This window comes from Rhizoctonia solani, chromosome 1 (assembly GCF_016906535.1).
Source record: "Rhizoctonia solani chromosome 1, complete sequence".
In the NCBI taxonomy this organism is placed as follows: domain Eukaryota; kingdom Fungi; phylum Basidiomycota; class Agaricomycetes; order Cantharellales; family Ceratobasidiaceae; genus Rhizoctonia; species Rhizoctonia solani.
In genome coordinates this window covers 690,207-705,937 of record NC_057370.1, presented here as the reverse complement: position 1 = coordinate 705,937, position 15,731 = coordinate 690,207, and the positions used below count along the sequence as shown (strand labels likewise).

At 42.9% G+C, this 15,731-nt stretch overlaps 2 protein-coding genes across 2 annotated transcripts; one reads left to right on the top strand and one right to left on the bottom strand.

Moving 5' to 3' along the window:
* Positions 1–2,785: 2,785 nt before the first annotated feature.
* Positions 2,786–3,814, top strand: RhiXN_03708 (Transposable element Tcb2 transposase; the record flags this gene model as incomplete). Its single annotated transcript, XM_043323525.1, has 3 exons — positions 2,786–2,902; positions 2,956–2,985; positions 3,443–3,814. 3 exons carry the CDS (start codon positions 2,786–2,788, stop codon positions 3,812–3,814), a joined length of 519 nt encoding a protein of 172 aa, XP_043175944.1.
* Positions 3,815–11,441: 7,627 nt separating this feature from the next.
* Positions 11,442–11,791, bottom strand: RhiXN_03707 (uncharacterized protein; the record flags this gene model as incomplete). Its single annotated transcript, XM_043323524.1, has 2 exons — positions 11,442–11,566; positions 11,608–11,791. The coding sequence occupies 2 exons, from the start codon at positions 11,789–11,791 to the stop codon at positions 11,442–11,444; spliced, it is 309 nt and encodes a 102-aa protein (XP_043175943.1).
* Positions 11,792–15,731: the final 3,940 nt, after the last annotated feature.

The following is a 15,731-nucleotide window of genomic DNA, read 5'->3' as shown; positions in this document are numbered from 1 at the left end:
CAAGGATTTCAATGTATCCTGGGGCATTCAGCTTGCATTGTATGAGGTACAATTGCCCAACTCCCTCTTGGGTAATGCACCCCCAAATGAAGATACCCCTGTCACCATGAGATATTGTCTTTTTGGTGTATTGGGGATTATATGGGGACTCACTAGGTTGCCTCCAGTAATATTGGCTGCTGTTGGCCCCAAATAACTTGATTCAGACTTTGTCCAAGAAGATAATGTTGTCCCAGTGTGATTGTGGCCAGAATAATTGACTGTGGGCCCATGTGCAACAGGCTTTTCTATGCCAATAAGTGAGCAGGGGTACTTGGCAGCATTTGTACAGCCATAAAACCAGCTCTCAGAGGTAGCACCAAAGGGTAGAGGACCCTAGAGGTGTAACACAGGTACCTGTGACCAACCTGTGTTGCTTGCTACAGCCCACAGTTTGGCTCCATTCCATGCACGCAATAGCTCAATTGATAGCCCTTGTTGAGGGCGCTTGAATAAGCTACTGCGCGTTCAAATCAACTGCGTCCCTGTTGAGCAAACTGCAACATGAGTTCCACACGGGTACCTGTGTTACAGCTCTTGAGGACCCAATGGCAGGGAAGTACTGCTGTCTAATGTTTGCTGCTGTTGGTACTCTGCTCCAGGCTAGGGCTAAAGCAGCAAATCTGATATTGCTATGGGTTAATTTTTGTGGGCATCCAGGAATGGGATTGTGTCAATCAATTGGGCAGTCAGTAAGTTCATACTTGGCCCAGGTACAACTGACAGTAGCATGAAAACCTGGGTCTCAGGTTGCAAAAGCTGAGCAACAGCCCAATCTGAGTATTTGAGCTTTTTCAGTGCAATTATCTGAGCCTTAGTCTTGAGGCTAGTGTATCAAGGCATTTGTGCACTTTTGGCAGGTGTTCAAGTGTAAAAAGGGGTGGTAAATGGCAGTCAATGAGGGAGGACCAAGTAGCTTATATAAAGTGATCAAAACTGTCATAACCTCCTAACCTATACCATTAGAATCGCACGATTTTTCTATTATTTTTAGTATTTTTTACGGACTTAATATCTTTTGTTTTTTGTTCACGTGATCTTGGCGCTTATTTATGCCGGGATGCCGCGCCAAGATGCCGTGCCAAGGGCGCTTAGGAGAAATCCACGCTTCTGCGCAGTCCGCAGCACGCTTCTCTTTTCACATGTAGGCTTCTATTCACACACGCACAGACCACATGTAGTTAGTAGTATTGTCTATATATACAGCAGGAAAATTGCTTGGAGACCCCAAGTCGATTTTACCTTGTCTCATATTCATTGAGGAGGATTCTTCAGCCAGCTAAGTAGCCGGCCCCCACTAGTTCTCAGACGTTAACCCCACTCTGCTCACCACACCTCCTAGGCCTAAGGCCCCATTGTCAGTAGTATAGCAGTAGACAGTTACCTTACGTAACCATATCATAGCCTAGTAGTTAGTTTACAAACGTGTTGCTTGTAGTAGTACGGCCTTAAGCGCCCGCCTCCACCAGCGTGTACCCACCTTACAGTGGTGTACAACAAAAACAAATGAGCCAGCCCAAAAATTTTGCTCACAAGTATCTCCACAAGGAGACTTAGTTTTGATCCAAAACTTGGTATATGTTCTATACTACTGTATCTACATACTCTACTATTACAATGTAAACAAATTCTCAATTGTGCAGGTGATACATGAGTGTCATGGATTTGAGCTCACATGGCTCAATCTTTTTGGGTGCAAGTGTATATACACATGGAGACATCTAATTACAAATTGATAAGATGAGAAAGAAGTATGAAGGTGAAATGAGAATCATGCTGCAGACTGTGCAGAAGCTTCTTGTTATCTTGCTGTTTCTTGGCACAGCATTTTGGCATGGGTTTGGTGCAGTGTCTTGGCATGTGAAGTGCTGGGTTCTTGTGGTAAGTGCTAGGGTCATGTGACTCTAAAGGTGAAGATAAAAGATTTGTAAAAATTAGTAGAAATGTCCTGGACACAGCCACATGACCAGTACAAGTGGTTGCATGCTAGCCCAAGCCCAAACTTAGGGGGTAGCAGGTGTAATCATGGGTTGTCAGCAGAGGAATAACAGGGCTTTATGGCTTAGTGGTCAAGCTGGTTCAATTCCAGCTAGTTCTATTTTCCACTGTTTATGACAACCAGGCTCATAACTGGTTGAACAGTTGCTCCAATAGCTGGGGATGTGTGTGCAAATTTACAGAATTAAAGCTGCACTAATTCAGTGGCTATTCCCAATTTGGTAAGAAACTGAAACAAATGATTCAATAGTCTTGCAGGTGGCATTATTGCAATGATGGTGCTGTGACAGCAGTTATCAGTGGATTTGTGAGGTCTTCTCTATGAGGATAGTAGCCATCCCTAATTTTGGTATGAAAACAGTACTTTTTTGTTGTTATGGCATTTTGTACTTAATGCAATTTTAAGTATGTCCTAAAAACAAGTGTGTTTCTTACATAAAATACAGTGGCATGCAGATCAAATGCAACACATGACCCCCTGTACTTGCACTTGCTGCAATGGGCCGTGTAGGCTGATTTGTACTTTAGTCTAATAATAAGAAATGCTTAAACAATAGAGAATTATTGTCCTACAAAGTCTCCAGGCACCTGGTGGCGTTGTTGGGAAGGTGTCATTGAATAACATGTTTTCATTGTTGCATTTGATATGGCTGCTGACAAACCATATTGCCCCCTCCCTGGTTGGCAACTGCTCCCAACTGATTTAAGCCTGCTCATCAACTTGAATCATGCTTAAGACACTCTTGCAATGCCTCCCAGGGGGCAACAGCACTCTCCTGAGCTTTGGGCCCAAATTCTGGCACTTTGGGATCTTGGTCTTACAATCTACAAGATAGCTACTCAACTTGACATTCCTCCCTCCACTGTCAGCTGTACTTGCACCCAATACCTGAACACTTGTAGCTACTTTTCTGATAGGTCCAGGTCTGGTTGCTCATGCAAACTCAGGTTTGCAGATGCAAAATTTGCAGCACTTTCACCCTCTTGTAACCATCTGGCCTCTGTGTCCCAGCTCCATTGGGACTATTTCTCTCATGTATCAAACTCTATGGTCTGCTGACATCTGCACAAGCTGGGCATCTATAACTATGCCTGTTGCTGCGTCCCCCTACTCACAAGCCATCATCTCAAGGCTTGTCTGGACTGGGCCAGAAACCACACAACTTGGTTGGCTTGGGACTGGCACTGGGTCATTTTTTCAGATAAATCAAAATTTAATGTCTTCAATGGTGACAGCCCTCTACACTGTTGGAGATGTCCAGGACTCTCTCTGGATCCTTGTTACACCTGCAAATGGGTCAAACATGGTGGTGGAAATGTGATGGTCTGGGGGTGTGTTACTGCAAATGGGGTGGGCTGTCTGTACTGCATCAATGGCCAACTGACGGCTGTTCATTACACCAAGATCTTGAAGGAGGAGCTTTGTGGGACCATGGCTGACCTCTCTATCCCTGTTTGTTGCACTGTCTCTCAACATGACAATGACCCAAAGCATACAGCCAAGGTTACTCAAGAGTGGCTCAATACCCAACAGCTCTCAGTACTCCCCTGGCCAGCAAATAGCCCATATATGAATATCATTGAGAATGTCTGGGACTACCTTGACCATTGTGGGCGCATGAGGCATCAATTACCAATGCATGCCAATGATCTCTGGGCCATTCTCCAGGAGGAGTGGGAGTGTATTCCACAGGCATATATTGACAAACTCTATGATTCTATGACAGAAAGAGTGCAGGAGGTCATTGATAGGAAGGGTGGTAATACTTGTTATTAGGTTTTGTAGTAATTACAATAATGCATTGTTGCGTTGCACACAAGTTTCTGTTTTCATTGTGTATTTTGCTTAGTCAGAGTCATAACAAATGCAACATCCAAAACTAGTATCTGATCATTATCTCCACCGGAACTACTCTGTTCTCCACAGGAATTTACAAGGGCACTCAATAGCTCAATTCTAGCATTCCTTATTATTATACTTAAGTACAAATTGGCCTAAACAGCCTGTTGCAGCAAGTGCAAGTACAGGGGGTCATGTGTTGCATTTGATTTGCGCACCACTGTATAACCATAAGTTTTTCAAGTAAAGAATGCAAATTTTGGTGATTTTCTTAGCAAAAAGCGCATTCATAGAATAGTACAAAAGGTATGAAATACATGATACAACTGAGGTAAAAAGAATTCAGCTTAAAGTAAAAAAAAAACACTAAAAAGTAGGAAGAAAACATAGAAGAACTTGCTGAAAGGAGTTAAGTGAGTTAGTCAGGATATTGTCAAGTCTCTTTTACTTGCCTGATCATCTTTGATCAACAACTTACCCCATAACATTAAGATGACCAACAATTGTTTTGCACTTGACAATGCTCCAGTAATTTGATTGATCTTGTAGCCTCCCAACAGGGCATTCAACATTGTTTGTGTTGATGATCTCAGGACTTGCAAGACCATTGTTGTTGCTACCAGTGCTCAGTGTGAACTGGACAAAACTGCCAGACACAATTCCTGTAAATTGTGGGATCAAGTAGATAATTGCAAGGATGTACAGTCAAGTACATGGGCCAGGAAGTGTTCCTCTATTGATACTGTAAATATCATCTGGGAAACCAGTCTCAATTACCACAAAAACCTCCACTCAACCATAGCCAGTTGTTTGTTTAACCACCTCTCAAACCAATCTGTGGTTCCACTGGTCATAATAAGTAGAATACTGAGTCTGAACTTAGATCAGATTCAAAACCTGAGAAATACCCAAGTAATTTGCAACACATCAACAAACATTTCTGTGCAGGACCCACATCTGCTTTGGGAATAAGAAGACAAATTGATTGTATGTTTTGTTGGGGGTTGGGGGTTGGGGAATGGGTACTGGTGGCACAGTTGTTGTGTTGCAGGTCAATATTTAACATGTCCATTAGGCCATAGATGTGTTTTAGTTGCAAAACTTGCACAACTTGATTGATAATCTCATTGAGACTCTTGTTGGGGAATTAGGTGCTGATCAATGTACTAGTGGGTGCAAAATGTTTGGAAATACAATCATGTGATGACACATGAACTGGTGTGTCTCACTTCCCATGCCTTGCAAACACAGGAAAGAGCTTTCCCTGATTTGCCATGCTCAGATAATTATTCTACACAAGGAGGGGAACTCTTATTCACAAATATATGCTAAAACTGGTGTTCCCCCTTCTGTAGCATGCAAAACAGTTCAACATTGGGAAATTCATGGCAGGCTCAGTTCCTTGCCCTGTTCTGGCCAGCCATGTCAATTTTCAGCTTGGCTGTGTTGTCTAGTAATTTGGACAATCCTCCCTCACTGTTTTGAGCCATACTCCTCAATTGCTACTAGGGTTGGTTATGGCCTTACTGGCCAGGAGGTTAGATATATTGCTTGGAAGTGGCACTACTGCAAATATGTTGCCCATTGGAAGCCATATTTAGACCAGCATAAGATCTTGAAGTGCCTAGAATGGGCTTGCATGAACAGGTTTAGCAACTGGGACAATGCAATTTGGACAGACAAGCTTCTGTTGGGGACTGACAACAATTCCATTCACCCAATGGTCACCCAGAGACCTGGAGAGGCATATCTCCCTGAGTGTATATCCCCCACCTTCCAAAGTGGCTGTAAAGTACTGATGTTGTGGGCCTGTATCTTGCATGGATACAAGGGCCCACTTATCTAACTAGACACTGTGCCACAGGTGCTTTTGCCCAATGGGAGGTGGAGAGGAGGAGGGTTCAATTCTGAATGCTACATTATACAGGTCTTAAATGGCCCACTCAAGGAATTCATCAAGCATATGGAGGAATTAAAAGGGCATAAGATGCTAGTGGTTGAAGATGGCACCCTGGCGCATTGAGGGAAGCCAGCCAAACAGGCTTGCCAGGAACTTGGCATAAAACAGATCCCACACCCTCCAAGTTCACCAGACCTGAGCCCAATAGAGCCACCATGGATGTTACTCAAGCAGCACACATATAGCACCCCTGGGGCACAAAGAAATCTTGACACCCTTTGTGTTAAGAGTTGTGTAAGTATAGGAGTTAGAGAGAATTACTTTATACAAAATGTATATGGGAATAACTAAGAACTACTATTAAGAATCAGAATATATGCACAGAATATATGCACAATATAGGCTAGGTTTATCAGGAATAAACAACTCCTAACAAATAGTCTACCAACTATCAAGTGCAGGTGGTTGGTTATGTATAGTACTTTAGACTAATGTTACTTAAGCCTAAGTGACTAAGGGTATGTATACTTAAGGTCTCTGGGATAGTACCTTAGGTAAGAGGGTTACCTGACTAATGTACAGGATTTATAGGATTTGACTAATAAGTATAGGACTTATAGATGGTTAAGTAAGACTCAAGACTTATGGGGTTTACCTAAAATATATCTAGGATTTATGAGATATTGTAGATAAAGATATCTCCAATATGGGAGTATAGTTGATTGAAACACTATCACTCAATCACAACAATCCTTACAGTATTATTGCACTATACTCAATGTTGAACTCAACAACTGTGACAGTCAAGGGGCACAGGGTTGCAGTAAGTACACTAATAGGCTACCCTGTGTCTGTTGGGACTGGCCTATGGTCTTAGTGCACCAAATAACCTCCTATGCTATTTACAGTGAGTCAATCACTAGAATAAATGCACAGATAAGCTGTTAAAGGCTTGTGTGTATATGTCAATGTATAAGAGTAAAGGTAGGATGCATTAGAAGTGTCCTCACAGAGTCCTTTTATACCCTGAGAAGGTGCACAAACAGGTACATACATGATTGATACCAAGAGGGGGTACAGGAGGTACATGTGGCAACTAAAACACTTAGGGGAGCCAATACTTTGGTACATAGTAAACAATACACTGAGCAGCAAAAGTATTGCAGGTCAGGAGAGGTCAAAAGTTTACTTCCATTGCTGAGCACCCAATCAGTGAATCCCATCTAAATTATACTGACACATGTGGCCATTGTAACACTATGCTGTAGCACAATATCTTACAAATCTATCAAGAACTGAGCTCACAGCCCCACTTTTGCTGTAATGCAACCTGCAAAACTTTTGCTGTAATGCAACCTGCAAAACTTTTGCTGATTGTGTTGAGCATCTTACAAATCTGCATATAACTGATTATGCAGTTCAGTACAAGTTCTGGTTTTTTGCATGCACATTCCCAGTTATATGGGCCATTGCTGGACAGAGTATCAGCTTATTCCACCCATTAGGGACTGTGTAACAGAACTGTCTTCTCAGGGCCAGTAAAAGAAACTCCAAATTGCAGTTGCATTGCACTCAAGGCACTGTGTGGGCTGGAAATGCTTTGGGGTATCTCACATGACTGCTGGTACCCGGTGAAACAGTTTCCATGACCTTCCCATACCTGGGACTGGCAATATAAGAGATTGCAGTGGGTTGGGCTGTATGAGCTGAAAATGGAAATGCCACTCATTAGCTGGAATCCAAGCCTGATGACATAGAACTTCTAGCAGTAGCAGACACAGGTCAAGGGTATGCTGAGATCAGTTATCTAGGGCAGCAGTGATGTGTACACAAAGATAGCATGCAGTATACACAGAAATTGCAGCCAATGGGTGGGGTCTCACATTGAACATGTTCTAACTCTGTGATTGTCAATCAGGGAACAGCCAGTTTTCCATCATAAGGCCTGTCTTAGAGGAACCTTCTACTGTACAAGTTTCAACCTTTTCCAATTGACAATCACAGAGTTAGAACATGTTCAATGTGAGACCCCACCCATTGGCTGCAATTTCTGTGTATACTGCATGCTATCTTTGTGTACACATCACTGCTGCCCTAGATAACTGATCTCAGCATACCCTTGACCTGTGTCTGCTACTGCTAGAAGTTCTATGTCATCAGGCTTGGATTCCAGCTAATGAGTGGCATTTCCATTTTCAGCTCATACAGCCCAACCCACTGCAATCTCTTATATTGCCAGTCCCAGGTATGGGAAGGTCATGGAAACTGTTTCACCGGGTACCAGCAGTCATGTGAGATACCCCAAAGCATTTCCAGCCCACACAGTGCCTTGAGTGCAATGCAACTGCAATTTGGAGTTTCTTTTACTGGCCCTGAGAAGACAGTTCTGTTACACAGTCCCTAATGGGTGGAATAAGCTGATACTCTGTCCAGCAATGGCCCATATAACTGGGAATGTGCATGCAAAAAACCAGAACTTGTACTGAACTGCATAATCAGTTATGTGCAGATTTTGAAGATGCTCAACACAATCAGCAAAAGTTTTGCAGGTTGCATTATAGCAAAAGTGGGGTTGTGAGCTTAGTTCATGATGGATTTGTAAGATTTTGTGCTACAGCATAGTGTTACAATGGCCACATGTGTCAGTATAATTTAGATGGGATTCACTGATTGGGTGCTCAGCAATGGAAGTAAACTTTTGACCTCTCCTGACCTGCAATACTTTTGCTGCTCAGTGTAACAGATCCTAATGTTTGCCCCAAGGCAGTATTAACCTGTGTGGGTCCTCAGATGTCCCAAGGATAAGTGTTTCATCCTTGGAGTAAACAGTCTCAAAGGTATGATACTGCTGCATTGGGTACTTACAGTAAATAGGACATAACTCTGCCAGATGTTGTCCGTTTTGGGAGTTTGACCCAGCGTTCTGGAGCGCACAGACAGGCGCACCTAAGCGCAAGCGGTTTGGCAGTGTGAAATGCCCGGGCGATGGAGAAAAGGCGCATTTAGTGCGTCAGCGCTTAAGCGCTGATTAAGTGCCAGAGCACTTGCCTATGCAACAGGGGGGACCCTGAATATTTCTGTGTGTAGCCACAAGATAGAATCTTGTATAATAAATACTACAAACAGGAGAAATATTACTTTTTACTGTTTATCTACTCAGCTGAATTGATATATATTTAAATGAGTGAGAAAACAGCATATATGCAAAAGATATTGCATATTGAGGGTATTACTGAGGCTTAGAGGTTTTGCAAAGGTTGCAATTGAATAGAGGGACCTTGAAAACCCTAGTTTGCATCTTTATCTCATTTTATTCACTGTAGTATTTTTTGTCTAATTAATAAAAGAAGTGCAGATTATGGAAGAAATGTCATATCCATAACACTTTGGAATGCTGCTCAAGCAGCTTGGGACTCCATTACAGTGGATGAAATAAATAGGTACACTGGGAAAATGCCATCCCAAGTAGTTGCTCTATTCAAGTCTAAGGGGCTTCCAACTAAGTTCTAATACTTCCCTGTCTCTTTAATTATTTTCCAATGCATGTATTCATTACAATTGTATACTACATCTGAGCTGTCAGAGAGCAGCAAGTTAGTTTGCCAGCGCTTAAGTCATGTGTCATTTCCAAACTATTTGCACCTGCTAGTACAGGAGAGGGTGTCACAAAAACATTCCATAGGGAACACACAGTAACACCATAAGAGTCCCATGAATGAAATATTGTTGGCAATGTGAAGTAACAAGTGTACTGGCACTGCACATACATGCAGGCTGGACATCTGCTTCCTATAGTAGAACCTAGATAGTTTTACTAGTCAATTACATGTATTTCATGTATCTTGCCCTTCAGACTTACTTCTTGGGGTCTGCAATCCAACAAGCAAACCATTCTCAAAACTCTTTGATCTTGTCTGCTGTGATTTTGATTGCAATACACTTGCTGATTAAGCAGACAAGTGCATGAAGTGCTGGTAGTAGCAGTTGTTCTGGAAGTGTCATAAACAGAGGAAAATAGAACTAGCTGGAATTGAACCAGCTTAGCCACTAAGCCATAGAGCCCCATTATTCCTCTGCTGACAACCCATAATTACACCTGCTATCCCCCAAATTTAGGCTTGGGCCAGCATGCAACCACTTGTACTGGTCATGTGGCCATGTCCAGGACAGGTTGTAATTAAGGAGGATAATAGGCCAAAAGGATGTGTTGTTAGTGTTGAAGGGTGAAAAACCATTGATTGAGAGACCCAGGGCAATATTGCAATCTGCCAAAAAGTGGCTGTGGGGCATTTGGTTGCCAGCAACTGTGACCAACTCCTCAAGTAAACTGAGGTAGTGCAAGCCATCATAAATATCAGAGTACACACCCTGTCTTTGGCAGTGCCAAATGCAGTAGGCCATGCATTTGGTCATTTAGGGGCTGAGGAAGAAGTTTTGGAGGTGGGGGATAATAGTATATATTGAAAGTGGCAGCATGCACTTTTTGCATTAGGGTTGCTGGTCTGTCTTGTATTGGGGTAGTTAGCAATACAGGCACTCCTGAAATTGATCAAAAGTGCTAGTGTATGCAATACACAAACTCTTGCAGCACTTGATCTCAATGCTGCCAACACCCAACAACTCAGCAATCTACCTGTGTGTCTTGTAAAGCAATGGTAGCAATGCAAGTTTGGGGAACATGCAGGAGAACATGTTGAAGGCTCCAGTGTTGATGGTCTGTACTTTGTAGCTGAATGCTTGCACAGCTTTAAGGTCTTTGTCATCCAGTATGCACCCTGATTGTGAGTTAGCAATACATTGGGGCTGACTCAAAAAGCAGGTGTATGCCTCCAGACCAAATGTCCTAGATGTCTTGTGGAATGCCAAGGGGGTTGGTGATTGTGGCCATAAAGTACAAGGTATGAACCACACAAGGCTGTAAAGAAATATCCTACAGTGTCAACTAACTATACTACAGCAAAGAAGATGCTTAAGGCATCAACAAACTACCTAAGTACAACAAGTAGAATGCTTAATGCAGTGTGCAAGTATCTAAGTGACCAAATAGTTACTGGGCATAAGGCCCTTGTACAACAATGTGATGCAACAAGAGGTAATCAACTTGGGGATTACCATGGTTGATTGCCCTCCTTATATACTCAGTATAGGCTGTACTATTTACAATTAGATAACCAATAAGAAGCCCACTCCATCAACAACCTTACTCATGCTTACATGTCACCTGTGATGTCATAGGTGGAGGTGGCTACATAGCTGACTAAGGGGAGGAGGGGACATGGCAAGGCACTTAGGGTATGACATAAGCACCAAAGTCATGTGATAAAAAGGTAGTCCATTTGCCTTTGTTTAAATTTGAGAAAATTGGACTAAATTCCAAGGTATCATTGGTGTCTACACCACCAAACAAGTCATACCTTGATTTCATGCCCCAACACATTGCAAGAGGAGAAGTTTGGGATCTAGTTAGTGTTATCACTAAGCATGGGCATTGGCTCACCCTGCTCAGCATCTCTGTTTGGTAACCCTTGCAGCTGCACATACAGATCTTCCTTGTGTGAGGGGCTAGCCCCTGGGGTGTCAAGCTTATAGTCATCATGCCAAGCACAACTGCACATGTAAAGCTCAAAGTTGGTTTTTCCATGGACAGGCAATGACTTGTGCTGACTAGAATTTGATGGTGAAGGTGAACAAGAGGGGGGGATAGGAGATGTGCTTCATGACCTGGTTCAAGGCAGCATGCCATTGTTGGGTTGACTGGGAGGGAAGGGGAACAGTGGAGGGGTGGAGGGCTGTTGAGCACAATGGGGCCTTTGCTGTGTGCTACACCTACCCTTGGCTAGGGCCTGCCCAGGCACAGACTGCAAGCAGGCCTGCAGTACAGTAGTGCATTGTGCAGCAGCATGCTTTTTAGGCAAACATTGCCCCTTCCAGTTGTGTGTATGCCAAAGCATAGTTTTGGGGATGACATTTTTGCTGCATGAGGGGCACTGCATTTGCTTCAGAGCACAAGGCATGCTAAACACTGCTAAGTCAACCGCACCATAACAATGACAGAAAGCAATTTATGGGTAAGGACAAGTGCATCAATGCAACCTCTGAGGAGCAACACTAAATCTACCAAGTGAGCTCTAGTACCCATTGTTGCAACCAGTGCTAAGGTTGATGATGTGGCAAATAAGGCTGACATATAATAATTAAGGGAGCATATTGATCCAAATATTTCAGTAAAATGCACCAAAAATTAGTAGGTTTGTAGCACAATTACATTGCATGACTTCTGGCCACTTGTCAATGGTGGAGCCCCAGACCCCAATTGAGTGTCACATGATCAATAACTGGCAACTGTGGTAGCATCAGTGTTGGTCATGTGACCTGTCCACCAATCCATCTCACCCCCCAAAAACTCACCTTACAGCGCATGAGCACACCAATGAGGATAACACCAACAAGGGCAATACTACTGGTTGCAGGTCTGACTCCAGCTCCAGTTCCAGCTCAACTTTGGGGGATGTTGAAAAAACTTCAAAAAAGAAGTGCAAGGCAAAAACTCCAAAAAGATACAAGCAATTGCAAACATAGCACCAAAGCTCTGGAAGAGTCCAAGCACAGGTCCAAATTCAAACACAAGTCCAAGCACAAGTGCAAGGAGTTAGAGCAACAGTGCAAGGAGTTTGTCACAACCAAGGGAGAAAAGATTGCTGTGAGATAATGAGACAATTCACACAGAGAAGAAAGTGGGAAATTGACAAGGTGAATGGTTCTTGGGGTTTCCAAGCCAATTCACAGTCTTCTTTTATAACAAAGGTGAAGGGGAGTAAATGCATGAGAAGGGACAGCATCCAGGCTGCACAACTGGGAAGCAAGATAGAGCATATGGCCCCACAGCTCTGCACAGTAAACTGGGCCAGTGTGCAGCAAGATAAGCAAGATAGAAGCACTTAGAACAGAATAAGTCTGGACTAAGTGCAAGAAGGGAACAGGGAATTGGGAGGAACATAAACAAGGAAGATAGGAAACATGCAAACAGATTTGATGGATACAGGTGAGTCCCCCAGACACATGCACTGGGAGGAGGAGGAAGTGACAGGCAATACAAAGTCATGTCAGGAGGTGAGGCTCATGAGAGTTGGAGTGCAAGCAAGACAATGCCAGCCTTGATGGTGATACCCCCCTGGCAAAGTCCAAGTAGGCTGCACCCAAGCAAGGTTGTAGCTGAGGCTAGGTGTTGCCCAACCTAGACCATGCAGTCTCAATATTCAGGTTAGTGGAGTGCCACCTTGACCAGACTTTCAATTCTGCTCTTGCAATAAGGGTGGCAAGGAGAACATTCCTTGCAGCAACAGTGGCACCAAAGACAACACCTTCAACAAAGACTGATGCATTGACAGCAACAGCTGCCCCCTCTGTTTTTCTATCAAAGGCATCACCCTTTTTACAGTGTATGGTACATTTTTTGTACTCTGTGTTTTGCTACAAACTGACAGGGTTTTGGCTGGATTTTGTGGTATTCTTGTGTATTGTTTGTGCTCATTGTTTTACACTCTTCAATACCTTCTTTTTTCCTGCTCTTCAATATTTTTTTGTATACAATATACTTAATTTTGATATATACTATACATTGTTATTCCTGTTTGAGTTTTGATTGCAAACTTATTGTTATCTTTTTTACTGCAAAATACAGTGGGCCACAAATCAAATGGAACATGTGACTGTTTCAACCTAAAGCTGCTGCAACAGGCCATGTAGGCCAAATTGTACTGATGTAGAATAATAAAAGATGCTTGTATAACTGACATTGTTCATGATGCAAAATCCTGCATTAATTGAGGATGATGCTGAGGAGAAATAGGGGGAATAAAGTTTTTATTGTTCCATTTGATATGTGGCTGAGCTGTTATTTACCACTCTCCTATCCCCAGCTGCCTTGACTCTGTATTTAAAGCTCAACAAGATGACTGTAGTTTCCCAAGCTCATCCTATCATGCATTCTTGTGGTCCACAACACAGTACTGAAGTCTGCACTCAAATCTTAGCCCTCTGCAGGATTGGCTTGACTGTTTGTCTTATTGCAGCCAAACTGGGTGTTCCTTCAACCACAGTCTACCGTACATGCTCAACTACTATAAGACCCACAGCTATTACTCAAACCAAGCTTGCTCTGGTTGCCCTTGCAGGTTGCACCTTACACAAAATTTGTTGCACTTTTGTTGTCTTGTAAGCAATTGGCTATTGCAGCCCAGCTCTGTTGGGACTATTACCCCCATGTCTCAACCAAGACTGTCTGCCATTGTCTGTGCAACCTTGGCATCAAGAACTATGCCTGTTGCTGTGTCCCCCTTCTTACTAAGCAACACCTCAAGGCTTGTTGCAACTGGGCTCAAGACCATGCAACATGGTTGGCACATGATTGGTGCTATGTTGTCTTCTCAGATGAGTCAAAATTTGACGTTTAGGGTGGTGATGGCCCTCTATGTTGCTGGAGACGTCCAGGCCTTGCTCTAGACCCATGCTATATGCAAAAGATGGTCAAACACAGCAGTGGGAATATTATGGTGTGGGGATGTATTACAGCTGATTGAGTGGGCCAACTGCATCATATCAAGGGATGTCTACAGCAGTCCAATACACCCAAATTTTGGAGGACAATCTCTTACCAACTGTTAAGAGTCGTGTAAGTACAGGAGTAAGAAAGAATTACTATATACACAATGTATATGGGAATAACTAAGAACTAGTATTAAGAATCAGAATATATGCACAGAATATATGCACAGTATAGGCTAGGTTATCAGGAATAACAACTCCTAACAAATAGTCTAGCAACTATGAAGTGCAGGTGGTTGGTTATGTATAGTACCTTAGACTAAAGTTACTTAGGCCTAAGTGACTAAGGGTATGTTTACTTAAGGTCTCTAGGATAGTACCTTAAGTAAGAGGGTTACCTGACTAATGTACAGGATTTATAGGATTTGCCTAATAGGTATAGGACTTATATATGCTTAAGTAATACTTAAGACTTATGGGGTTTACCTAGAATATATCTAGGATTTATGAGATATTGTAGATAAAGCTATCTACAATATAAGGGGTGTGGTGGATTGAAACACTATCACTCAATCACAACAATCCTTACAGTATCGTTGCACTATACTCAATGTTGAACTCAACAACTGTGACAGTCAAGGGGCACAGGGTCGCAGTAAGTACACTAATAGGTTACCCTGTGTCTGTTGGGACTGGCCTATGGTCTTAGTGCGCCAAATAACCTCCTATGCTATTTACAGTGAGTCAATCACTAAAGTAAATGCGCAGATAAGCTGTTAAAGGCTTGTGTGTATATGTCAATATATAAGAGTGGATAAATGGATGGATTAGAAGCGTCTTCACAGGGTCCTTTTATACCCTGAGAAGGCGCACAAACAAGTATATACATGATTGATACCAAGAGGGGGTACAGGAGGTATATGTGGCAACTGAAACACTTGAGGGAGCCAATACTTTGGTACATAGTAAACAAACAACAGATCCTAATATTTGCCCCAAGGCAATGTTTGCCCCAAGGCAGTATTTACCTGTGTGGGTCCTTAGATGTCCCAAGGCTAAGTGTTTCATCCTTGGAGTAAACAATCCCAAAGGTAGGATACCTCTGCATTGGGTACTTACAGTAAATGGGGCATAACTCAGCCAAATGTTGTCCGTTTTGGGAGTTTGACCCAGCGTTCTGGAGAGCACAAACATGCGCACCTAAGCGCAAGCAATTCGGCAGTGTGGGATGCCCGGGTGATGGAGAAAAGGCGCATTTAGTGCGTCGGCGCTTAAGGGCTGATTAAGTGCCAGAGCACTTGCCTATGCAACAGGGGGGACCCTGAATATTTCTGTGTGTAGCCACAAGATAGAATCTTGAATAATAAATACTACAAACAAGAGAAATATTTCTTGTTACTGTTTATCCAC